The sequence below is a fragment of the Artibeus jamaicensis genome, unplaced genomic scaffold, assembly GCF_021234435.1.
Source record: "Artibeus jamaicensis isolate MK-2021 breed Jamaican fruit bat unplaced genomic scaffold, CSHL_Jam_final contig_1998, whole genome shotgun sequence".
NCBI classification, from domain to species: Eukaryota; Metazoa; Chordata; class Mammalia; order Chiroptera; family Phyllostomidae; genus Artibeus; species Artibeus jamaicensis.
The window spans coordinates 9,387,744-9,412,913 of record NW_026521407.1 but is presented as its reverse complement, the minus strand read 5'-3'; the positions used below and the strand labels follow the sequence as shown (position 1 = coordinate 9,412,913).

The window sequence follows — 25,170 nt, the reverse complement described above, 5'->3', positions numbered from 1 at the left end:
AACATGCTGAATTTGAGAGGTGTCACTAAATGTCTGCAGGCAGAAATGTCTAGGCCCTACCTGTTGGGCATATCAGTCCAGACCTCAAGACCCGTCTGGGCTGCACATGTGTAATCCACGATCTCTGCCTGGAGAACGAAGCCAGGGGACTGCCCGGGCCCCCCAGGGGCAGCACGGAGGATGAAGGGAGAAGAGGGCCTGGGACGGAACCCTGCAAGACCCACGAGTGTGGCAGGGCCTCGTGTTGGGGCCTTGTGCTCTAGGAATGTGCGGTTAGGAAAGCACATCTTCTTGGTCACGCAGTGAGGAAAGGCACGACATTGTCAAAGTCAAATGGCAATTGTTCTCAATTGTTATTTTTTTTAACCTACCTTATACAACACTTCGTTTCTTCTGACTTTAGCTGTATAATCCAGGGCATGTTGCTTAACTTCTAACGGCCTCTGTTTTCTCATCCCCAAAAGGGAGACAATAATAGTGTCTGCCTCACAGGGTTATGAGGATGACAGTCCATACACAGAAGTGCACAGAACGATCGATGGCCCGCTGTGTTCATTCAATAAATGTAAACTGTTGTCGTCGTCATCATGATGATGATCCTCCACAGCAATGGAGGGCTGACTGGGTGGTTCACTTGGACTTTCATGACTCCAAAGGACAGAGGCAGACAGAGCTGGGTTCTAGTCTTGTGTGACCTTAACTTTGAGCCTCAAGCTTCTTTCTTTCTGAGTGGGGATAATCATATCTACTTCACAGTGACAAAACATCTAGCAGGAATGTCCAGCTTTTTGGCATCTCTGGGCCACACTGGAAGAATTGTTGTCTTGGGCCACACATTAAATACACCGCAACACGTAATCACACACACACAAAAAACTCTCATAATGTTTTAGGTAAATTCACGACTTTGTGTTGGGCCACGTTCATAGCCGTCCTGGGCTGCAAGGGGCCGCAGGTTGGACACCAGAGGCATTTACTAATGGCTCCTTTTCTCCCCTTCCCTCTTCCATAGTTAGTTTTTTCCCTCTACCTCCTCAGAGGCATCCTACAATATAGTGCTGTGAGGGCCTGGTTGGGGGTGGGGAGGGCAAGAGGTGATCAAATATTTGCAAATCCTGCTGCAAGGACTGCTCTTCTCCAGAGTGACTTTCTCCCCTCTCCCAGTGGACCCTCTGGTCAGTGAGCGCTCTCTTGGAGTTATGTTGAGAAAGCTGGACCATGGGTCGCATGGTGGGGTTGGGAGAGGGGGAGGGGTCAAGCAAAGCTGTGGACATTTGTGGCTGCAACTTGTTGTTCCTGAGGGAAGGTCTCCCAGCTGTTGTCCTGTTGGAGCAGTTGACCTTTGACTCCTCACCACGCCAGACTGTCCTCCATGGTCACTAGGGAGATCCTTCTCAGGTGCAAATCTCTGGTCCCTGGTCTGTGGTCTGGCTCTTCCTAACCCCTTGCAGTGCAATCTCCCGCCTTCTCTTTCACATTAGACCTAATTTCCCACAGTCCCTCCCAGCCCTGGGCCTGTGCCTGCATGCCTCAGCACAGGCCGCTTCCTCTCCTGGGAAGGTACGCTCCCTGCTGCACATGCCTGTTCAGTCCCCAAGAAGCTCTGAAGTCACCCTGCCCTCCCGAGTGGGGTTGGTAGCCCCCCTCCCTGGGCCCTTCCACAGGCCCTTGAATGAACCGGCATTATAATATCACAATGCAATGTGTTTGCACATTTGTCTTCAAAGCTTCTTTAAGGCGAGGACCTATCTGATTCATCACGACTCCTCAATGTTTTTACACTGCTTGGCACCAAGGGGGCCTTTACTGTTGGTAGGATGAAGAAATGAACGGATGCAGAGCTGGACAAATGGGCAGACAGACGGACTAATGGAGCTTGTTGAGGCAGGGATGACAGCTTCACCGAAGTGAGAATAAGCTGCAGCCTTACGCCCCAACCTTTTTTGGGGGGTGAGGGGTGTATAACCTTTGTTCCTGCCACACCAAACTTTGATCCCTACCAGACTAATAGTCCTCAAATGGTAGAAGCAAGAATGGAACTCCCTCCCATCTCAACATCTCCTGCCCTAAGGTTTTTATTCACAAGGTACAATTCAAAGCAAGGTAGGGCACATCCATCTGCTGAGAACCTACCACGTTCCAGGAGCTGCAGTGACGCAGTGGCGGGATAGCCTGAAAGCGCTTTCGAAAAGGGACTGTGCTTTCAAATCCACCACTGACATTGTCACCTTCAGAAATCCCAAGTTCTCTGGTTCCCCTGGTGGTTCTTTCTGGAAGTCCCTTCGACAGCAGCTGAGAGGGAAGAGTGGGCAGCTCCCTGGGAGGAAACCCCCTTTCCTGCCAGGATTCATTGGGTTTCCTCCATGAGGCGCATAGGATGGTCCGGGGCCAAAGAAATCATACTTTGTTCTCGCAGCACTCTAGGAAAATTAGATTCAAATGGGCATTCGAAGCCCCCTGAATGGGAAGAGAGTGTGTGGAAGGGCAGTCCTGCCCCTGAGAGGAGGGGACCCTCTGGTCTCTGTTGTCACGTGTTGTCACTTCCCCCTTAGTCATTGCAGCAGGACTGGAGGCCCAAGTCTGGGACAGGAGCTGCCATACCCCCCAGAACTGGGCTGTGCAAGGCCCAGCTCTTAGCCAAGCCTCGCGCCCAGGTAGTCTCTTCTCCCGTTTGGCAACCTGCTTAAACCCAGGACGGTCACAGGGCAGGGGCAAAGGAGGACATTAGGGGGGCAAGGCAGCCCCGAGTGAGGAGCCTTAAGCCCCATGAGAGATGGTACTCTACAAGGCAACAGCTGCCAGGGGTTGGAGGGCCGGAGGGGACATCCCGAGGGGGCAGAAGTCAGCAGCAGCACCCGCCACTGCCAGCGGGGTGTGGGGTGGGCAAGGAGGGAAGGCAAGTTTCTGAAAGCACTGATGTGGCTCTTAGCGGGGGGCGTTGGAGCGGGTCGAGGACTTAGGAGGTGAGAGAGGCTGGGACCAGAAAAGAGCCCTTTGCGTCCATCCTGTTTGGAAAACCAAGACTTGAGGGTTGTTAGGGCTGCTTTGCAGCAGGTTCCTCCGTTAGGTCCCCCTTTAGGACCCCTCCCACTCCTACCTGCCCCCCCACGTACCCTTGGCCCTGGCACCCCTGCCGTGACAGTGGATGCTCACTAGCTCACTGTGAGGCGAGCGAACAAGGATACCCACCCTTTCCTAGCACCAAGGACCCTCCTAGCACAGTGGAGAGGTGCTTGGCCCTCACACTGTGCTCCTGTTCCCTAAGCCTCCCTAACGTCTCTCTCTCTCCCTGCAGTCCCACCCCCTGTACCTGTGCAACGCCAGTGATGATGACAATCTGGAACCTGGATTCATCAGCATCGTCAAGCTGGAGAGTCCCCAACGGGCCCCCCGCCCCTGCCTGTCATTGGCCAGCAAGGTAGATTCACACTCGAGCCCACATGCACAGCTGGGTCCAGCCTGTGAGGGGCCCCAGGGGCTCTCTGGCCCCTTAGAGTGAGGTGTGCCTGATTTGCTCAGGCTTTCAAAGCCGTGACTGATCTGAGAGAGTTGGAAACTCAGGCCTCTGTGCTTTCCCACTACCCAGTGACCAGTAGAACCTTTTTTAAAATGTATTTAATTTTATTTTTATTTATTTTTTAGAGAGAGAGGGAAGGAGGGAGATTGTGAGAGAGAGAGAGAAACATCGATTTGTTTTTCCACTTATTTGTGCATTCATTGGTGGATTCTTGTGTGTGCCCTGACCGGGGATTGAATCTGCAATCTTGGTGTATCTGGACAATGATTTTGGCCAGGGCCATCCCAGCAGAACCTTTTGACTGTCACCTAGGGCATGTCCCCTAACCTGTCTCCTACCCCATCACCTGGAAATTCCTGAACCGCTTCCCCTGCCCACGTCAGAGCAAATAAGGGCCTGTAGGAGGGCATTTCCATCTTCCAGAACTGTCTGCTGAGTGCTGTGCAGGAACAGAAGCCGTGACCCCTGCCCTCGAAGAGTTCCCGCTCTTCCTCCCAAGTTGCGAGCTGGTGGCCCCGCACTTCCACGGGGCTCCGCTGCTGGCAGCAGCTGTGGCCTTTCCAGACATGGGCTGTCCGGCTGCCCTGCTGCCCGGTGCCCTGTCCCTCACAGGCCCCTGCGACCCCTGCTTTAACGTCACTGTTTTGTGTGTGCTCGCCCTGTGTGCTTGCCAGTTGAGTCGTGGGACCGATTCTTTATACATATTGTCTCATTTATTACTCATGACAATCAGGAAAGCTAGACATTATCAGTCATCCCTATTTGACATGTAAGGCAAGTGAGGGTCAGAAAACTTAAGTTGCCAAGATGACACAGCCGGGAAGGGTGGGGCTGAGTTTTGAACTGAGCCTCGTGCAGTCCTCAAACCTGGGCTTTTATTCTCTCCGCTCTGTTGCCTCCCGTTCTGGCTGGGGAAGCAGAACAGATGTGAAAGACTCTCGCGGGGACACAGCCAGACTGTGGTGAGACTGTGCACGGCACAGTCATATGGACTCGAGGAACAAGGTCCTGCTCCCAGGGGGGTGACAGTTGCTGCCTGTGTCCCTGCTCACTGTCCTCAGGCCCAGGTCCCTGCGGATTTTCTGATCTTCTCTGAGCACTGTTTCCCGAACCACGAATCTCCAAGAAAAAGCCAGGATCTCGCATGACTCCTTGGGGGCAGGGGTGTGGGCAGGCTTCTAACTGTGGTGCCCACAGGGAGGTGAAGATACTCTTCCAGCCTGGCCATGCAGATGCAGAAGCAGAATCCAGGGGAGGTGGACAATAAAGAGGGGTCAGGACACACCCAGAGGGGCTGGAGAGTGCAGTGTCTGCAGGTCTGTGAGGCGCCTCAGTGGCAGCAGAATTTTGTGAGGCCGGAGCTACCCTGCCTCCAGCTATTTCATTTCCCTTGCTTTACAAAGCATGGGCAAATGTCATTCATTTATTCATTTGGTGGACAAGTACTCAGAGTTAGGCGTGTGAATGTGAGTGGAGAGTATGCACGAGAGAGAGAGTGAGGAGAGAGAGGAGAGAGATGGGGAAGGAGGGTTCAGAGGAGCCTGCCATTCCTCCGAAGCAGCGTATGATTTCACGTACCTGTGAACACTCGGCAACCTGTCGGGACCAGCCCACACGGGAGGCTTGCTTCTCCCCCCCTGGAGGAGCGCACTCAGGCCCAAGCACAGACGTTGGGAAGCAAGGATGTGGTTGGTGCTGGTGGGGGTACTGAACCTGTTGGGCCTTTGTTCCCACCACTGTAAAGTGGGACTTTCATTTCCCACCGCATTGATTACTGTGAGGATGAAAATGATGTAGGTCAACTGGCAAATGGTGCCAAAGCTAACACACACACACACGCACACACACACACACACGCACGCGCACACACACACACACAGAGGGATTTAGAGAGGCCACTGCCCCGTGACCTCTGCCCTCTTCCCCAGCCACACTCCCCCCTCAGCTTCTCACCTGGCAGCCCTAACAACCCCGCCCCTCCCGTCTCCAGGTGGGAACCTCTGGTGGGAACTGCCCCAGCCCCGTGCCGGCTCATTGGCCAGACCTAAGGCTTCCCTCAGGTCTCCACCTTTGACCTGACTGAGTAGCTACGACCAGGGATCCACTGGCCCGAAGGAACTCTGGGAAGGTAGTAATGAGGGTCTTTGAGCTACTTCCAACATTTGAGAGCCCCGTAAGCTTAACTGAAATATTCCATTTTTGCTCTTGGTTAGAATTCTAACAGTTCAATGTGTTAATACACGTTATCTCATAGGAAATGTGTTACATAATAAATGCAGCTAGGTAGGTAAGATATATTTTTTAAAAAACAGCTTGAGGGAGGCATAGGTAGGTCTTTGATAAGGAAAGTTTGAAAACCACTGACCTCCATCGGCTCTGCTCTGATGTGCTGGTTAGCCTCGGTGGGGCCATCGCCAGTGACGGACAGCTGAGACTCAGCCAGACAGCCTGGGTCTGAAGCCTGGTCCCTTCGTGTTTCCTGGACATCACAGCTCACTTCTCTAAACCTCTGTTTTCTCATCCATAAAATGGGAATACTAGTGAAACTTATACCATAAGGTAGTTACGAGAATTTAACAAGATAGTCCAGATGGAAGCCCTTAGCCTTATGCCAAGTGCATAGTAATCACTCAATAAATGTTTGCAACACACAATCATTGTCATCATCCCAGGCATTCACAGCAAACAAGGTTGTTTTTTTTTTCTTTCCCTACCATCTAGGAAACCCTCATCATAATTCTCCTGGCCTCTTCCATTCTCATCACCACCAGCCCTTCTCCCCCTGTCCAGTCACCCAGCTGCTTGCTGTTTCTTTATTAGCAACCCCACAGCCATTCCTGTGGGTTACCCAGGCCTTTATCGCCTCGCACCTGGACAAGAGCCGTGGCCTTTGCCTGGTGGAAGGAGCTGGCTCGGGAGGCAAGCAGACGGGCCCAAGCCCTGCCTCCCTTTCCACAGAGACTGTGATCTGGTGACCAGGCGCTCACCAGATCCAAGACTGAGGTCCTGGGTTCCCTCAGTGTGAAGCGGGGCTGGTGGCAATCTTGGAGAGTTGCTCTGAGGAGTGAATGAAATCACGGATGCAAAGAACACAGTAGTGGCTGACGTGGGATGACTAATGCGTAAGGAACATATACTGGCTGCCAGGCACTAGGACAAGGCTTCCCATGGATTAATTTACTTAGTCCTCAAAAACAACACTGTGAAGTAGGTCCTATTATTAGCCCAAGCTTACAGAAAGGAAAACTGAGGCACAGAATGGTTAAGTGACTTGCTCGAAGTCTCACAGGTAATAATTAGTAGTGGATTCAGGACTCAAACCTAAGCAGTCTGGGCGGAGTGCGTCTCAATAAAGGTTATATCCCTTCTCTTTCCTCCTACCCTTGCTGTCAAGCCCAGAGGATTCCCACCTCTCCCAGTGAACCTTTCCTGACTGGTTCAGCCCAGCCAGCCCTCCAGGGGCAGAAAGCACCCCCTCCTGGCACACTGCCAGGGTCTCTGGCCATGCTTCCCCGACAAGGTTTCGAGGTGCTGCCTTGGGAAAGGGGGAAACCAAGAGTCCTTCCTACCCCCACCCTCACCCTCACCCTCAGCTCACTTCGATCTGTTACGTATATTGATGATTTGTGTCGGATTGTGTGTGTGTGTGTGTGTGTGTGTGTGTGTCTGTGTTATGGGGGTGAGGGTAGTGGGGAGAAGGGCTCTGCAGTGAAAAGAGGTTTGGAAAGTATGGGGCAAAGGACAGACAGACACTGCTGCTACCCTTGGAGTCAGGTCTCCCTGCCCGGCACAGCCACTCCCAGACTTCCTCCCTGGAGCCAGGGCTCATCTTGTACTGGCAGTGGGCTGGGCCCTCGGGCCCCTGGGGGCCTGCTGAGTCTTTGGGGCCTTGTAGAGTTGCTCTGAGGAGTGAATGAAATCACGGATGCAAAGAACACAGTAGTAGCTGACGTGGTGATGACTAATGCGTAAGGAACATATACTGGCTGCCAGGCACTAGGATAAGGCTTCTTTCTTGTAGAGTAAGAAAGAAGAGAGTGTGTCACCCCCATAACACACACACACACACAATCTGACACAAATCTTCAATATAGGAAACAGCTCAAAATGAGCTGAGGTTGTAGGTGGGGTTGGGGGTAGGAAGGACTCTTGGTTCCCCCCTTTCCCAAGACAGCACCTCGAAACCTTGTCGGGGAAGCATGGCCAGAGACCCTGGCAGTGTGCCAGGAGGGGGTACTTTCTGCCCCTGGAGGGCTGGCTGGGCTGAACCAGTCAGGAAAGGTTCACTGGGAGAGGTGGGAATCCTCTGGGCTTGACAGCAAGGGTAGGAGGAAAGAGGAAGGATATAACCTTTATTGGGGCAACTCTACAAGAAAGAAATTACTGGTCTCTTTCATTCATTTTGTATTCTAGAATGTTGTTATCAGCATTATAGTTTCATGTATATGCTCTGTCTCCATAACTAGACTACGAATTGTTCTGGAGGCCTGGCTTTCCCTGGCTTGAAGCCCTGGGCAAAGAAGCTGCTCAGTCAGTCTTTGATGAGGAGGAAATGTGCAGAAACTATCACTGTGGAGAGGAAGACCGAAGGCCAAGTCTTGGGCTGTGCCGGGTTTTGTTGCTAGAAGCTGTGGGCAACCGTGCTTGCTGCCCCTGGAGGGCTGGCTGACTCTCTGCAGCTCCCAGAGCTCTGGGTTGTCTTTCTAAAGTCCAGTCTTCCGTCTCTGTCTGCCTTCCACATTCCAAAAGAAGTGCTTCTTTTCCTCCGTCCCTCCCACTTTCCCTGGGGCAGGTGGTCTGAAGCCTGGGTAGCCCCAGCGTGGGTTGCTCTCTGGCCTCCAGTCTTGCTTTTTGGATTCCTAGAACTCTGGACACAGGCACCCACTGCCTGAAAGTCCTTTTTCTTTCCCCTATTGGCCGACTTTCTCTCTTTGATCGTTTTTACAACTTTGTAATTATGGGCTAATAAGGGACCGTGGTGTTTGAACGTCATGGTAATTACTTCCCACTGTTCCTACCCCAATCCTTCAAAGAGAGAAGGATGGAGAAATAAGAACCTCTCCAGAGAAGGAAGTCGGCGCCTTTCCCTCATGCTCCTCCCGACTGGGCTGGGCCCAGGGTCTCATTCTGGGGTGAGAAACATGAGGCCTGGCAGCACGGAAGACCCAGGGCTTTCAACTGTGACTACTGGGGTAACCTCCCCACCCCTCGGCCACGTCCCGGGCTGTGAGATCAGCTGGAGGAGTTCATCTCGTCTCTCCGTGTGGCTGCTCCCATAGCCTAGCTTGGAGGGCTCTGAGATGGGATCTGCCAGGTGGGGTGGACTTCCTAGAAGGAAGTGGGCAGGACAGAGATGGAGCCTGTGACTTCATTCCATCAGTGACTCCATTCTGGATCCTGTGAATTTCCAGTCCATTAGCCCAGCAAGCCTGGGCCCAGCCTGGCTTCTCAGGGAGAAAATGAGAAAAGAGGGAAGTTACTCTTCTGACCAAAACAGGGCCCCACTTGAATGTCTCCACCACCATCCCCCAGCTCCCCAGCCTGCAGGCTGCCTGTTCGAGGGGCCCCTGGCCTTGCCGCCACCTGGGGCGCAGGTAGCAGGGAGCGGGAGCTCTGGCGGCTCCCCTGGCCTGCCTGGCAGGAGACCTGCCCCGACAGGCTCTCCCCGGGAAGGGAAGCAGAGATCAAAGCGCTGAGAGTGTGAGTAAGCCCCAGCCCTGGCTCCTCTTCCTGCCACCACTACTTGCAGAAGGATTAACTCCTTCAGTGCCTGCAGGAAGGTCCCAAAGACTCAGCAGGCCCCCATGGGCCTGAGGGCCCAGCCCAATGCCAGTACAAGATGAGCCCTGGCTCCAGGGAGGAAGTCTGGGAGTGGCTGTGCCGGGCAGGGAGACCTGACACCAAGGGTAGCAGCAGTGTCTGTCCGTCCTTTGCCCCTGTGCCTCCACCCTGCCCTCAGCTCTTATCTCCCCCACACACAGAGCCCCTAGATTCCTGCTTTTTTCTTTTTGGCTCTGAGCTCTGCTCTGCCTGGTTGGCTAGATTCTGCTTCCCCAAGCCTGCCTGTGGAGCCTTGGCTAGCATGCTTATGCACGTGCACACAGCTGTGTCCTTGTGGGAACAGCCTCTCAGGTCCCTCCCCACCTGAGTCTCTAGTTCCTTCCCCCAGGGACAGGAGGAAGGGATAACACACTAGACAGGGACTCCATTAAGTCCCTGAATTGGAGCCAAAGTAAGAGCCGGCAAAGTAAAGTATGGCGGGGGAGAGAGCCCACAAGACCAGCTGAGCCTGGGGCTCTGCCACAGAGACCTGCCACAGGGAGCCGTGTCCCAGGCACTTGGAATGTCATCTAAGCTGGCGGGGAGGGGGGGCGGGGGGGGGAATGCCCTGTGGGCCTCTTGTCAGGCAGGGCTAGACCCTCGAAAGCCCAGTTCTCTTCTGAAGCAGCTCTGCACCTCTCCGATGTCCCCCTCCCCCTCTCTGTACTGGGGACTGGTCACTCCCTGATATCTGTTCTCACACTTCTTACTGAAGGCAGACTGGTGGAACCTTGAGGGCAGGAGCTGCCTTATTTGGTCTTAACCTTTGAGCCTAGTTGACCACCTGACACTCTCATTAAACCCTTGTTAAGGGCTTGTTCCATTACAAAAGGAGGCCCTAATCTCCTCCTTGGAGGCAGTAGGACCTGAGTGAGCTCAGGGCAGGGCAGGGGATCCTGTTCCCACCGACTCCTTACTTGTGAGTACACGGAGGTGCAGTGTGTGCAAGATCCACAAGGCCGGGGCATGGATGGGCTGTGTCCTTCTCGGACCTCAGCTGGGCCCCTGCTGTGTGTCTCTGCAGGCCCGAATGGCGGGTGAGCGAGGAGCCAGCGCCGTCCTCTTCGACATCACTGAGGATAGGGCTGCTGCCGAGCAGGTACCCAGGGACTTCAGGGTGTTTGAGGAGGGGGCTGGACAGAGGAGGACAAAGCAACCAAGGGCTGGAGAAGCCAGGACACAGCAGCCCTTGTGGTCCCTTTTGCTCTGCAGCTGCAGCAGCCCCTGGGGCTGACTTGGCCAGTGGTGCTGATCTGGGGTCATGATGCCGAGAAGCTGATGGAGTTCGTGTACAAGAACCGGAAGGCCCACGTGAGGATTGAGCTGAAGGAGCCCCCAGCCTGGGTAAGCACTGCAGCACTAGACCCTGCCCCAGCACCCGCTCTTACCCTCGCCTTGTCTCATGGCATCGCCCACCAAAGCCCTTGGACTCCTGGAGCTGAAGAGACCTTAGAAACCCCCTAGTATAGGTTCATGCACCAGCTGTGCACCTCTGGGCAAGTTTCTGCCCTCTCTGGGCCTCATCTGCAGAAAGAATAGATTGGGCCAGCTGAGCTCGAAAGTTCCATCACCTCTGTGGTTTCATGGCACAGAGTAGCAGAGCCAGCATGAAACCCTGGGTCCCAGGACCCCCCGAACCCTGGCTGGTGTTTCTCTGCTGGCAGCGAACCTCACCCAGCTGCTCCCTGGGTAGCTCCCACCTCTCAGGGAGGGGTTCCTTTTCCCTCTTTTCCGAAGCACACGAGGCTTCCGATAGTACTTTGCACAGCTGACATCTGGAGGACCCTCTCCTACAGGTGCCCGTGAGCAGAGAGGATTCACCTAACCTCCTGCAGGCTCCTCCCACCCCACCCCCTCTGCTGGAAGACTCAAGGGGACCTTTAGCAATCTTTGTGTCCTGTGTTCCTGCCACACTGGCCGAGCGCCTTCCAGAAGTATGACCCTTTCCCTCTCTGCTCGCTCTCCCAGCCAGACTATGATGTGTGGATCCTCCTGACAGTGGTGGGCACCATCTTTGTGGTCATCCTGGCTTCAGTGCTGCGCATCCGGTGCCGCCCCCGCCACAGCAGGCCGGTGAGCAGGGTGGGCTCCCTGGTGAAGGTGGGCATGTGCTTGTGTGTGGGATGGTGGGGGGCAGGAAAGAAAAGTGGGGAAAGAAGGTGCCTTTATGGCCATGAAACAGGTGATATCTATATACATTGCATTTGACTTTGTTGATTTCCAGCAGCCTCTCTCCATAGGTTTGCTCATTCATTCATTCAACAAACACAGTGAGCTCCATCTTATGTGCCATTGTTCCAGGGATAGGGTGTGGTGCAGGGAATAAAAAAAGACAAAAGATCCCTTCTCTCGGGCGCTTTCATTCTAGTGGGACGAGACAGACAGTGAACAAAATAAATAAGTAAAATATATAGTATTTTATATGGCAGTACATGCTAGGGAAAATAATAAAATAGAAAGAGGGAGAAGGAATGCAAAGGGGAAAAAGCTAATTTTAAAAAGTGAGTCCAGGAAGCCTCATTGAGAAGATAACATTACAGGGAGGACCTTACATGGGTGGGAGGTGAGGGGGGACCTGGGCAGGTCTCCGGGGACCAAGTGAATGAATGGGCCAAACAGTAAGTGCAAAGAGCTTGAGGCGGATGCCTGCTGAAATGTCTGAGGAGCAGTGAGAAGACGGTGGGGGTGGGACGGGAGGAGCGCAGGGGCAGAGCGGAGGTGAGGCCAGTGTTCCTGAGAGCCCGGGTATGCCAGGCTGTTTCTGCCCCTGTCAGGACTTCATTCTGGCTCCAGGTGCAATGAGCCACTAGAGGGTTTTGAACAGAGTGAGTGCCATGATCTGACCGAAGTTTTAACGTGATCCCTCCTGCCGCTTTGAGGAGACTAGATTATAGGGAGGCAGGGCTGGCAACAGCGAAACCAACCAAGGTTATCACAGGAAACCAGGTGACAGGGACGGTAGCTTGGGTTAGGGAGGGAGGTTAGGAAAGTGGTGAGAATTAAATTCTCCATATATTGTGAAGGTAGTGCTAACAGGTTTACTAATAGGTTGGTCATGAAGTGTGAGACCCAGGAGTCAGGAATGGCACCAAGATTTTTGCTCTGAGCATCTAAAAGAATGGAATTGCCATTTACTGAGATGGGGAAGACTGGGGGAGGGCAGGTATGTGGTCCAGAGGGCCTAATTGGGGTTGGGGAATTCAGTTTGCGGCACATCGGGTGTTTGAGGAGGAGGCTGGACAGAGTTCAGTGTGCCAGTTAGATGTTCAAGTTAAAAGATTCAGCAGGCAGTTGGATAAAAACTTTCTCCATGGGGGCGAGGGGGCCTGGCTCACGTGGCAGAGCCATATATGAACTCGAATGGGACCAACTCTCAAAGGCAGTCAGTTGACCACACAATCCATCTGGGTGAATGGGAACTGAGTACAGCCTGGAGTCCAGGGGTCAGGGAAGAGGAGCCCGTGTCCATTCTGAGTCCTACCCTTCTTCCTAGGATCCCCTTCAGCAGCGAACAGCCTGGGCCATCAGCCAGCTGGCCACCAGGAGGTACCGGGCCAGCTGTAGAAGGCCTGGGGCTGAGTGGCCAGACTCAGGGAGCAGCTGCAGCTCAGCCCCCGTGTGTGCCATCTGCCTGGAGGAGTTCTCTGAGGGCCAGGTAAGGCAGAGCTTGCTGTTCACCTGTGTGGGCGGTGTGGGTGTTCTGGCTGCGTCTGTGTCCTTTGTATCCTGTGTGGGGCAAAGGTAGGGGACAGCCCTGGGTTTGGTTAGTTTCTTGGTCTTCTAGGGAAAGAGAACTATTACTGTTTGTTGAGTGTATTCCATGTGCCTTAGACGCATTATCCCTTTTTAGTCTCATGACCAGGAGAGGTGCAGGTAGATTAGTTTTTGATCCTCTGCACAGCAGAAAACTGTCTATTAAGAAACTCACCCAAGGTCATGCAGCTAAGTCACAAAATCCTGGTCTTCCTAATACCAAAGCTCATGCCTTTTTGAGTCCACTAGGAGGTCTTTTGCAAGTAGGTGTTAGCAAAAAGGAGAGGCCAGAGGGAGTCAGGAGGACCTTCTGGTTCCTGGACAGTCCTGTAGCTACAGATAACTTTGGTCTGGACCCCCTTGTTTTCCCCAGGAGCTACGTGTCATCTCCTGCCTCCATGAATTCCATCGTGCCTGCGTGGACCCCTGGCTGCATCAGCATCGGACTTGTCCCCTCTGCATGTTCAACATCGTAGGTAGGAGGTGGGCTGAGGTCTCCCCTGTGTGCAGGCAGGGGCAGGGGTGGGCTAGATCATGGCTTCCCTGTGGGAAAAGGTTTCATTTTGAAGCTGAGGAGAAAGCACTACCTCACAGTTCTTTAAGCCGAGCACTGTTCAGAAAGGCCTTGTCCGAGTGGGAGGGCCATTCACATTGCAGGCATCTTTATTATTCTAAAAATTGTTTGTATTTTTGTGACAACGTTGTTGATTCTACATTCAAATTTTTATATTTTTTACTCCAAGTTTCTGGCGATAGAGTATCTTATTCTAACAAAACCAGGATATTATGACAGTTTCTAAATGAGGTAAATGAAGTATCTTGAGGAAGACAGCCTTTTTCTAATTCATCCAAAAGTACAGTGTGGGCTTGCAGGGGCCCTGGGTGAAAAGCCCTAAATGACTGGTGGGCGGAGCAGGCTTGACGTGCACAATGGAATTCTTAGGGGACAACCTGACTGGAGGGAGTGAGGGCATCCCAGGGCACATGCAGGTTAGGAATGCCCTCGGTCCCCCGAACTCTGACCGAGCTCTAAGGCTATGCAGACTCAAACAGGTGTGCTGTAACCTGTCTTTCTGAACAGTGCACCTCCATAGGTTTGTGCAAACGCCTGTGCCCTTGGTTCTTTCTTCCAGAGGGAGACTCATTTTCCCAGTCCCTGGGACCCTCTCGATCTTACCAGGAGCCAGGACGAAGACTTCACCTCATCCGTCAGCATCCTGGCCATGCCCACTACCACCTCCCTGCTGCCTACCTGCTGGGCCCTTCCCGGACTTCGATGGCTAGGCCCCCACGACCTGGTCCCTTCCTACCATCCCAGGAGCCAGGCGTGGGTCCCAGGCACCACCGCTTCTCCAGGGCTGCACATCCCCTGGCTCTAGGCGAGCGGCAGCACCTAGCAGTGGGCCAGCACCCCTTTGCTCAGGGCTGGGGTCTGAGCCCCCTCCAGTGCACCTCTCAGCACACCGCCGCCTGCCCAGTGCCCCCGCGCCGGGCCAGGCCTCACGACAGCAGTGGGTCTGCAGAGAGCTACTGCACAGAACGCAGTGGCTACTTGGCAGATGGGCCAGCCAGTGACTCCAGTTCGGGACCCTGTCATGGCTCTTCAAGTGACTCAGTAGTCAACTGCACAGACATTAGCCTGCAAGGCATCCACGGCAGCAGTTCTACCTTCCGCAGCTCTCTGAGCAGTGACTTTGACCCCTTGGTATACTGCAGTCTGGAAGGGGAGGCCCAGGGGGAAGAGACTCAGCCCAGTGTGACCTCGAGGCCCCGTTCTTTGGACTCAGTGGTGCCCAGAGGGGAAGCCCAGGTTTCTAGCCACGTCCACTACCACCGCCATCGGCACCACCACTACAAAAAGCGCTTCCAGTGGCATGGCAGGAAGCCTGGTGCAGAAACTGGGGTCCTCCAGTCCAGGCCTGCTGTTCCTCGGCCACAGCCTAAGCCAGAGCCACCAGCTCCTGATCAGCAAGCTGCCAGATACAGCACAGTGGCCCCTGCAGGACAGTTCCCCAACCCCCAACGGCCCCGGGCCCTCACAGAGCCAGCCCCAACCCTGACTGATGCTTCCAGCCCCGGTCCCAGCAGTCTCTTCCACTCACAGAAATCCAGCTTCCCTGTCCGACACCCACAGAGGAAACGGCGGGGGGGTCCTGCAGAGCCTCCCCCAGCCTCTCAGCCCCAGGACTTGACTGTACACCCAGCTTGCCAAATTTTTTCCCATTATGACCCCAGCCTGGCATACCCTTGGTCTCCAGAGACCCACCCATTGATCTGTGGACCTCCTGGCCTGGACAGGAGGATGCTACCAGAAACCCCAGGCCCCTGTTACTCAAGTTCACAGCCTGTGTGGTTGTGTCTGACTCCACGCCAGCCCCTGGGACCACACCCCTCTGGGGAAGGGCCTTGCAGATGGAGCCCTGGTACCCCAGAGGGCAGGCCATGCCCTTACCCACACTGCCAGGTGCTGCCAGCCCAGCCTGGTGAGTTCTCAGGGGAAGTGGGGGGAGGAGACTAGAGCTGTATGTTGCTGAATGAGTGAAATCAGACAACAGGGGGTTGATAGAAGCTGAGAAAGGGTACAACAGGCATGACATTCAAAGCACCGAACAGCTGGCATAGCACGGGATGCTGGCTAGAGCGCCTGGCTCCGCCACGTGTTGCTTCTTGGTTGCCAGGTCATAGGGAGGTCTCAGGGGAAGTCGCAGTGCGGCTGAGACATTAGAAGGCACTTGGGGTGGTCCAGGGCAGCAGCTCAAACCGAAATGTTTCAGTATTTTAATAACTGGTACAGCTGTACCAATGCACACAGCACAGTATTAGCTTTAAATACAAGGAAGGCCAAGAAGTGTTTCTTGCGTGTGAGGAGGGCACAGAGGAGAAATAAGTACTGGTAACCATGATACCAGGGCATATGAGAAGAGCTATGTGAATGATGCAAAAAGAAAAATAGGTCATGAGTGGTCCCCAGCAACCCTGTGGGGCCTTAGGGTTTCTCCTCTCCCCTGGGGCAAAAGCACAGCTAGGCCTTCCCTTCTAAGCATTCTCGGTAATAAGATGGACCTCATTTTCTTGGGGGCCCACTGCATCCCCGTTACTGTATTACAAGCAATGATGATCATGTAACTCTTCAACTTTAACTTGGTATTTATTTGCTCAAATTCCGCTCTTCCAGAGCCTTTTACCTCCTGATCTCCCCCATCTTCTCCCTTTCTGTAGACGACACAGTTCTTTGCCTACAGCCCTCTCTCGGAGGATCCCTCTGTCCCCAAAGGAGACTCAGAAGTCTTGAAATATAAGACCTCAGAGTCTGGGAATCCTACAGGCAGGACCTGAGCTTCTATCATTTATTCATTCATTTCTTCCACCCCTCCCCCACTTTCTGAACATGTGCTGGATTCCAGGCTAGGCTCCAAGGAGATGGGACATGTCAACCGGGAGACCCAGGTCTATGGGAGACAGGCGTACAAACAGTTACAGTAGAGAAAATACAGGATGGGGCAAAAGTAGTCTCACAATTATTTGTATGGAAAAGACTACAATAATTAATAAATAACACAAGAATAAACGGTGTGTCGGGTACTCAAACCTGTACACCTACTTTTGCCCCACCCTGTAATTGGATTCACAGAGCCAGGTAATTCAGGCTGTGGCCATGCGTTTGATGGTTCTTCGTGGACCCTGTCACATGTGTGCCCTCAGTGCTGCCAGTGACAGACCACCACCTCCCCTCTCTCCCGAACTCAGAACTAGTTTCCGTGACTCCCCTTTCCCTGCTCCCCAAATCCAGTCAGCACCAGGCTCTGTTAACTGTATCTCTGTGAGCTTTATCATATTCTCCTCTAGTACTTAGAACCCCTGCCCATGTTTTACTTGGAACCCAGCAATCGAGTGCAGGACCTCCGAGCTCCGCCCTTCCCTCTTACAGGGCCCCAAGGCTGAGCACAGCACTGTTCAGTGTTGCGTCCTAGAGAGTCGTGCAGCTCGGCTACCCTGCCCCTACCCTCCGCACTGCCACCAGGGTCACCTGCCTCTGATAAGCTGTCCAGAAACCCTCAAATGTTCTGCTTTGTCCACAGTAGAGAAAAATTCAACCTGCTTTGGCCTTCAAAGCTCTAGTACCATCTAACCTCCATCTTTCTTTCCTATCTTATTTTCCACTCTTCCCCTTTTCTCCCCTTGTTTTGCTGAACTAGCTTGATGCTTCTTGCAGTTTCTGCAGCCCAGAATATTCTGCTGCCTTCCTATTCCCATAATTCTAGCTCTCACCTATTCCTAAAAACCAGCTCATTTACCTCCACTCTCAGGAAGCCCTTTCTGATTGCTCCACTTGGACCTGGTCTCTCTCCTTCCTCCATTCACCAGCCCTGTCCCATTGGCATAATTGCCTTTTGCACACAAGCTTCCCTCCTACGAGGTTGTCAGATCCCTGCTTATTCTTTTTGGTCTTCAGTTTGACACATGGTGGCAGGCCAGATTCACGAGTGCTTAATAAATATTTATTGGGTGAATAAATGAGCAACACGCTGGCTGCTATATATGTTTCTCTTCCTCTAGATTTGTTTTTCTCTCCCCTGTGTCCCTTCTGGACATACTCTCTGTGCTTCCCTCCCAGCCATACTCACTCTCCTGCAGGTGGGATACGAAAGGGGCTGCCCTGACCCTCACTGACCTCTTTCCTCCCCTTCTCTCTAAACGCAGGCTCGGAGGAGGAGCTTGAGGAACTCTGTGAACAGGCTGTGTGAGATGGTCAGGCTTCCCTCCAACCACGAGCGTGCTCTGGATGACTCGGCCCGCCCTGGCACAGAGTCCTGCTCCTAAGAGAAGAAGGAGTCTCAGAAAACACCCCTCTTTTCGCCACACTTCCTGGAACCACTAGAAGAGGAGTGGTGATGGTGGATGCCAGGGGGTGTTGTTTCCTGCTCCCAGATCCAGAGCTTGTCTGCAGAACACACCTGCGGTGCAACAAGTCCGCATCCAGCAGGGAACCAGCTGCTACCTGTGTGGGCTGGCTCCCTTGAAGGCTGTTTTTTTTTTTTTTTTTTTTGAGAGCAGGAAGCTAGGTATGGGTAGATAAGTGTTATAAAGGTGCTGCTCCTTCCCCCAGCCCCAGCAGGTCTTCCTCATCCCAAGTCTCATGTTTATACCAGCCAATGGGTCCAGCTGAATGCATGTGTGACCCCTTCTCACCTCCTTTCTTGAGTGAATCCTGCACACCAGCTTTGGCTCCTCCTTGATAAGGCTGCTGCATCAGCAGCAACCCTGGCTGTTATTTTCCTTCTTTGCAAAATGATCAAGAGCATAGGTGACCCCTGAGCCCTGACAGTCGGGAGTGGGGAGCTCTGCACTTTCTCCAAGCAGTGAACCCACCCTGGTACATAAGGGAACATGTTCTTCCCTTCTTGTCCTTAATTTTCATACACACTATGTTAAGCTAGAGGAGAGAGGCTCTGGGAAGCCAGAGTATGGAGTTCTCTCCCTGAGGTGGTACAGCACCTTGAAGAACCTGGGGCGAAGCCTCTGATCTTTAGACTCACTTATCACTCCGGCAGTCCCAATTTCTCTGGGAGTTGGGTGGAGGTAGTAGGAGGAAATAACTTCCTTGGAGATCTCCTATCTCAAAGTCCCAATGTGGGGAGAAAGAAGAGGATTTCTGTTGGCCTTCATCTAGGGAAAGGGAAGATGGAATGAAGGTAGAAAGGGCAGAATTACAGCTGACCGAGGATGACAACGAATTCTTCTCTGGGAGTTTTCTCTCAGAGCAGGGATGGGGAACAGGAAGGAATAAAGGACAAGCAGATTGGGACCCTTGAGTTTAGATGTTCCAGAGGCTCCACTTCCCAGTATAAGCCATACAGGCCAGGGACACGCAGGACGGTGTGCATGCGAGTGGAGTCGGAGCAGAAGTCTGGTCTGAATAGCTGGTACCCAGTGGGCAAGGGCTGAGGGGCCTCCTTAGGGTGACATTCACCCCAGGGCAGCTTGACCATTGCTGGCCCCTCAAGCATTATCCCATTTGGAATGTGAATGTGGGAGCAAAGTGGGCGCGGGACCCCACCTGGGAATCTTCTTCCCTTAGAGTCAGTGGGGAACTGGCACCTCGGCACCCACATGGTTATTTATATCTGAACCAGACAGAAAGACGCTTGAATCAGGCACTATGTTGAGAAATGTATTTATTTGCTAATATATTTATCCATAAATGCAGTTTGGTCTCGTGGTTTTGTTCTGTTATGACTGTGACTCAGGGTGACAACTTTGTCTTCTCCATCAACAGAAATAAATACTGATAGCAGAGGCAGGGCACTGATTTATGAAACGATAAGGGTGGATTGGTGGGCTTGGCAGCAAGAACTGGTTTGTAAGGCCCTAAAAGCATGGTTAAGTGAGATCAGGGCGGGAGACAGAATGCCTGGATTCTCACTGTGGTTCAGTCTGTATTATATTACTGTACTATTTGCTTCACACTCGAATTTATGATAACTTCAGTGACTTTTTCTGTGACCCAGGGCGAATTCTCTGTGCCCCACTTCTCCAACCATAAAATGGGTCTACTTCACAGTTGTTGCGGCACTCCACTGGGAGAAGAGGGAAAGCATGTTCCAAAGGGGAACGTGTTCAGTGACAGAGCACCTCCTAACCCCAATTGCAGAGCCCAGCCGAACACAGCACAGCACGGGAGGCGCAGGAAGCAGACCTGTCTTGAAGCAGCTCAGTCTCAATTACGGGGCCTAGTTGTGGGGACAGAACAGCGGGGCCTGAAACCGTCCATACCCCAAAGCTCCAGTCAGATAAACACGAACGTCTGTGCTCTGCCTTCCCGGGCACAGGCGCTATTGTGGTATGAAATTCCACAGGGCCCACAGGGGCCTTTGCCGTCCTCCTCAAAAAGCACATTTCCTCCTCCTGCTTCCTGGGAAAAGTTTGGTAGGGGTGGCGGTTGTCTGGTACCCAATTTTGAACCACAGAGCAGGGCAATTAGCTTTCTACGAGTAAAATGAAAAATATATAAAGGACACTTAATCCTGTACAGATGTTCTGAAATAAATCTGTTTAAATGCTAAAACCTACACAAAACATAACATCAGCTGCAACAAGGAAATGCAGGTAAAGAGTTTTAAATCATTAAATATGCATTTTTTCCACCCTGCCGTCCGCTCATAGCCCAGCATTCCTGTGGACAGCAAACGGACACCTATAATGCCCTCGGCGCAGATAGGAGGAGGGAGGGGGGCTGTTCCTGGATTTCTTTCTGCCTCTGCTCTGCAGAAATAATCCAGAGGGAGACAGTGGACTCTGACCCTGCACTGTTAAAACGCGAGAGCAAAAAAGATTCTCGGATGTCATCTGGGATCCTCCTAAGAGGACTGGCAGGCGGGACGGGGGTGGGGTGGGGTGGCGGGGAGCCTGGTGCCAGCGGTCTAGATCAAAAGGCCCGCGCTGCGGCGTGTTCGGCAAGTTCCCGCGCAGGCGCCAGGCGCACCGCTCCTCCTCCACGGGCCCGCCCACAGGCCCAACGGCTTTCCGGGCCTCGCCCTCGCGCTGGCCCAGGTGACTGGGGCGCACGCCGGGCCAGGTGACTCCCGGCCGGCCCCGCCTCCAGGCGGGAGAAACCATCTCCGAAGGAGCGGGTAGAGATGGTGCCCGCCGCCTCCCAACCGGAAGCGGAAGTCTGAGGCACCGGAAGTGGTGAGCACTCTGGGTAGTTTGTTGTTTATATTCTGCGGATGAGGCCGCAGTGGTAGTATCGCTGTTCTTCTTTCGGAGACGATGGCTTTGGAGACAGTGCCCAAGGACCTGCGGCATCTTCGGGCTTGTTTGTTGTGTTCGCTGGTCAAGGCATGAATCGGAGACCTGGTCGTAGGGGCAGTGGGGGACCAAGCTGGGGAAAGTGGGTAGAAAGGGATGTGGGAAGAAACTGCAGGAAGCCATTGTTTACATCGGTGGGAACAGATCTTGCAGCCGTAGGCACGGGCAGCCTTCCATGCCTTTGAATCTTCAACTCTTAGCACTGGCCTGATCCTTAACAGATGTTCAGTGAACTTCTGTTGGATCCGAGGGGCACTGGGAGTCAAAAAAGGGTGGGGTGGGCATCAATAGCAGTAGTTGGAGAGGGTGCCTGACCCAGAGGAGACTAGGGAAAGGAATAGGTAAAGCGCAGTTGGGAGAAAGAGAAGAAGGAACTGAGGATGAGACTTGGGGGCTGTGGGATTGGTGAGTGGGGGACCTGATGAGACTTGAGGAGACAGAGCCAACATAGGGAGCCTTCTCCTTGACCACGTAGAAGTATGGAGAAAGCTGCTTTTTCTTTTGGCCTTGTTCACGCTCACTGTCTTTCTTAAAATTTTTCTCTCGCAGACTATAGACCAGTTTGAATATGATGGTTGTGACAATTGTGATGCATACCTTCAGATGAAGGGTAACCGAGAGATGGTATACGACTGCACCAGCTCTTCCTTTGATGGGTAAGCCCCTTCCCCACCCTACACCTCCAAGTAAATGTGGGGCAGATTTTGAGACCATAATCCTGATTGATCTCAAAGTTATTTTGGGTTACACTGTCTAGTACAGTAGCCACTAGCCATTTGTGGCTTTGAGTGTGTGAAATGTGGCTAGTCCAAATTGAGATATGCTTTAAGTGTAAAATACACACCGGATCTCAAAGACAGCACAAGAAAAAGAATGCGAAATACCTTTTTTTTTGTATTAATTACATGCCAGAGTGAAAATACTTTGGCTATATTGGGTTAAGTAAAATAAGTTATTGGAATTAATTTTACCTTTTTGTCTTTACTGTTTTAAGTATGGCTACTAGAAAATCTAAAAGAACTTGTATGGCTTCCATTATATTTCCACTGGGCATTTCTCCACTGGACTGTCAGCTCATTGCTGTTGGTAGGGCCTACAGCACCAGGACCTAGCGCAGGGCCTGGAAGGTCATGGATACTTAGTAAATGTTTGTTGAATGGGGGAGAAGGGAAGGGAAGATACAGTGATGTTAAATCATTGCCCCAAGCTGATGGTTGTAGATATCTCTGAGGGCCCTATCTGAAAAGTTGATCCTTATCCGGATTGTCTAGTGGGGAAAAGAGGAAATGAGATAAACATAAGTGGCCAGGTCTCAATTTTCCTTTCTAGGATAAAAGCCCAAGGGCAGTGTTCTTTAGGGGTTAAGAAGGTACTGTTGTTTCTTTTGCCCGTAGGCCAATTAAGGGTTTACACACAAACTGGGCTCTAACCAGTACTTGCTAAAGTTTTTCAAGGTGAGCCAACTTGATTTCTTCTTTAATTTCTTTTAAGGAAAAATAAAGGATTGGTCAAAAAAAGAATGTCGTAGAACTTCCTACATACAAGTATGCATACTAGATAATGTAGTGCCTTTGTTCATTTGTTATTACTGTTTAAAAAGGGAGGGGGCAAAATGGAGTCACTTTTGCTAAGCCATGGCACCAAACACAAACTTAATAAGCAACCTAATCAATGTTTCGGTCAGTCCTGAGTTTCCTCTCCTAGAACTGTTGTGCTGGCTGGGGACAGAGTAGAGGGTGCTTCCCAATCTTTCTCTTCTCTGGCTGAGTATTTCTTTTCCCTTCCTAGAATCATTGCTATGATGAGTCCAGAGGACAGCTGGGTCTCCAAGTGGCAGCGAGTCAGTAAGTAGCTCCCTTCCTCCTTATCCTGGGCTGGTGGTGGTAGTGTCTCTTAGTGTGGCTGGGGGAGTCTTAAGTCACTGGGTAAGTGGCCTTGAGTGAGAAAGATTGGGCTGTAGGACAGATAAGGAAAGTATCCTGGTCCTGTCATTTAATATTTGTAGCCAGAAGGAGCGATTGTTTTTATTTTGGAGTTGAAGCACTTAAAAAATTTTTTTAGCTTAAGCCTCCAATTGGTCGTTAGTCTTAACTCACTGTCACTGCAATCTCTTTTCTTTTTCAGGTAACTTTAAGCCTGGTGTGTATGCAGTGTCAGTCACTGGTCGCCTGCCCCAAGGTAATAATGGTCATAATAACCACCGATGTTTGTTTACTGCACCTACTCTGTGGAAGTCCTTTATGTGAACTAATCACTGGTCCTCACAAACTCGGAGGAAACCCAGGCACAGAGAAGTTAAATAACTTGCCCAAAGTTACCCAGCTAGTATGTGAGGAGGCAGAATTTGAACCCAGGCATTCTAACTCCAGAGTCCTTGCTTTGACAACTACAGTGAGCCTCATTCTCTTCCCATTATTACAAAGTCCTTGCCTGGATCCTCAGTGTTAATGAGGCAGCCAAGCAGGACTTTCGACGTGCAGTCTAGAAATTCCCTTCTCCCTGCAAAGTGGTAGCGGATGGACCTTTCTTACCCTCTTCACCCACAGAGCTGTTTTCTTTCTCTGCCACAGGAATCGTGCGGGAGCTGAAAAGTCGAGGAGTTGCCTACAAATCCAGAGACACAGCTATAAAGACCTAGCAAGATGCGTGGCTGCCAGCATCTTTGCCGCCGCCTCCTGCCTCTGCTTATTTATTGTGAAACTAAATGGACAACTTCAAATACTCCTCACTCCAATTCTGAGGCTCAGCAGACTATTGAGAGAAGAACAGCACAGCGTGTTCCTGGGCCTTTTTAGCTTCTTTTACCTTCTTTGGACCAGTAGTGGGGGGTGGCAGTGGCGTGGGTAGAGTGAATTGAATGTGGAGTAAGAGGCTGTTTTTCCTACCCACAGCCCTGGGCTGCCTCCTTGCCCATGGGCAGGACTGTATCGAATGCCAATAAACATGAACCCAAAGCCCGTGACAGATGCCTTGCCTCCTCCTGTTCTCTTAGCTGGGCACAGGAAGAACTCACTTGCCTTTTAAGCATCTTCCCAGAGCAACAGCGGCCCCTGCCATCTCTGCACCTCAAGGGTTGCAGCCTTTGCAGGTGCTTCCTTAGGTCTCCCTGGGCGGTCTGCTGTCCCGAGCCCGGGCATCCCCATTACCCTGGTAGTTCCGGTGTCTGGAGGTTGCCACCTCCTGTCCTCCAGACCTGGCACAGCACACCTAGACTTAATTTTCTGAGACTTAATACACTGTGCCACTTGACCTCGTTTCGTATTTTTATTTTTCCTTTCTTCTTTTTACTGTTCTTCCTATAACTTAGGCTTGCCAGTGGCACCTGTGACCTCCCCTTCCCCCCGTTACCCTCATTCTACCCCATTTCCCTAACCGGAGGCCCTCCAGCAGCTGCTGGGTTATGGTCTGGCTAGTTTGTGCCTCCATAGGAGGTGGGTTGCTTCTCTCCTCTGGCCTAGTAGGGGGCCTTAAATGTCATGTTACTGGCTAAGGTGAGTTACTTGTCTTGGACTTAAAAATTTACCATAAATCCTCCATTTCTTAAATTTATACAAGAAAATCCTGTTAGTACCCTCATTTTTATTGTGCTAGATTTCATAGTTTTCTACCTGTAAAATTAGAACAAATTACTCTGTTAACCCCAGGATTGTGATTAAAAAGGAAGCGATGTGGAAATTCTATTAAGTTCTTTTAAAAGCTTTTATTTTTCACTTATTTTTAGAAGGGAAAGGAGGGAGAGAGGGAGCCTCGCACGCCCCCAGCTGGAGACCTGGCCCCCAACCCAGGCACGTGCACTGACCAGGAATTGAAACAACCTTTCAGTTTGCAGGCTGGCGCTCAATCCACTGAGCCACACCAGCCAGGGCTCTAACTTAAGTTTTACAAAAGGAAAATTCATTTGCCCTCCTTTCGTTAGCCATTCTTCAATATAAACAATAGGTGTGCTGTCAAAACTGGGGGGAAATGCCCAGAACCAGCGCTGCCTGTGCTGGGGCCTTGTGTGTGTGTGGCCACCTGGGGTAGCTAGTGAGTCAGTGTCTTGTTACCTGAGGCCTGGAGTGTGGGAAGGAGGGAGAGATGCTGACTCCAGTGGCCACCCCCTCCCTCTTCTCTCCTCATAGGCCTATGGGAGGGAAGCTGGGGTTGGCACAGTGCTCATGTCACCACTCAGGTCCTCAAACCAGAACCATTATCTCCGACGCCTTCGGAGTCTAAGGGAATGGTCTGTAAACCCCAATACCAACTGAGTTTTTCAAGGATTTTCCCAGCCC

At 52.2% G+C, this 25,170-nt stretch overlaps 2 protein-coding genes across 2 annotated transcripts in view; both read left to right on the top strand.

Annotated features, from left to right (window-relative positions):
• RNF43 (ring finger protein 43) overlaps positions 1-19,278 on the top strand; it is a 56,022-nt gene extending 36,744 nt beyond the window's left edge. The window contains exons 2-9 of the mRNA XM_037163725.2: positions 3,296-3,418; positions 10,362-10,436; positions 10,550-10,681; positions 11,306-11,410; positions 12,831-12,992; positions 13,464-13,566; positions 14,224-15,573; positions 17,792-19,278. Of these exons, the coding sequence (XP_037019620.2) occupies positions 3,296-3,418; positions 10,362-10,436; positions 10,550-10,681; positions 11,306-11,410; positions 12,831-12,992; positions 13,464-13,566; positions 14,224-15,573; positions 17,792-17,835 (2,094 nt within the window). The 3' untranslated portion in view covers positions 17,836-19,278. The remainder of the gene's footprint in view (positions 1-3,295; positions 3,419-10,361; positions 10,437-10,549; positions 10,682-11,305; positions 11,411-12,830; positions 12,993-13,463; positions 13,567-14,223; positions 15,574-17,791) is intronic.
• Positions 19,279-20,778: 1,500 nt separating this feature from the next.
• SUPT4H1 (SPT4 homolog, DSIF elongation factor subunit) lies at positions 20,779-23,861 on the top strand. Its single transcript, XM_037163752.2, has 5 exons — positions 20,779-20,929; positions 21,449-21,555; positions 22,688-22,743; positions 23,024-23,077; positions 23,470-23,861. Exons 1-5 carry the CDS (start codon positions 20,861-20,863, stop codon positions 23,535-23,537), a joined length of 354 nt encoding a protein of 117 aa, XP_037019647.1. The 5' UTR covers positions 20,779-20,860; the 3' UTR covers positions 23,538-23,861.
• The last annotated feature ends 1,309 nt before the right edge of the window (positions 23,862-25,170 follow it).

What these genes read in the sequence shown, in the direction of transcription:
- SUPT4H1 (XM_037163752.2), top strand. Translation starts at nt 20,861, where the DNA reads ATGGCTTTGGAGACAGTGCCCAAGGACCTGCGGCATCTTCGGGCTTGT. An exon ending in TGTTGTGTTCGCTGGTCAAG is followed by an intron (nt 20,930 to 21,448) that starts GCATGAATCGGA and finishes TTTCTCTCGCAG; the next exon opens with ACTATAGACCAGTTTGAATA. An exon ending in CACTGGTCGCCTGCCCCAAG is followed by an intron (nt 23,078 to 23,469) that starts GTAATAATGGTC and finishes TCTCTGCCACAG; the next exon opens with GAATCGTGCGGGAGCTGAAA.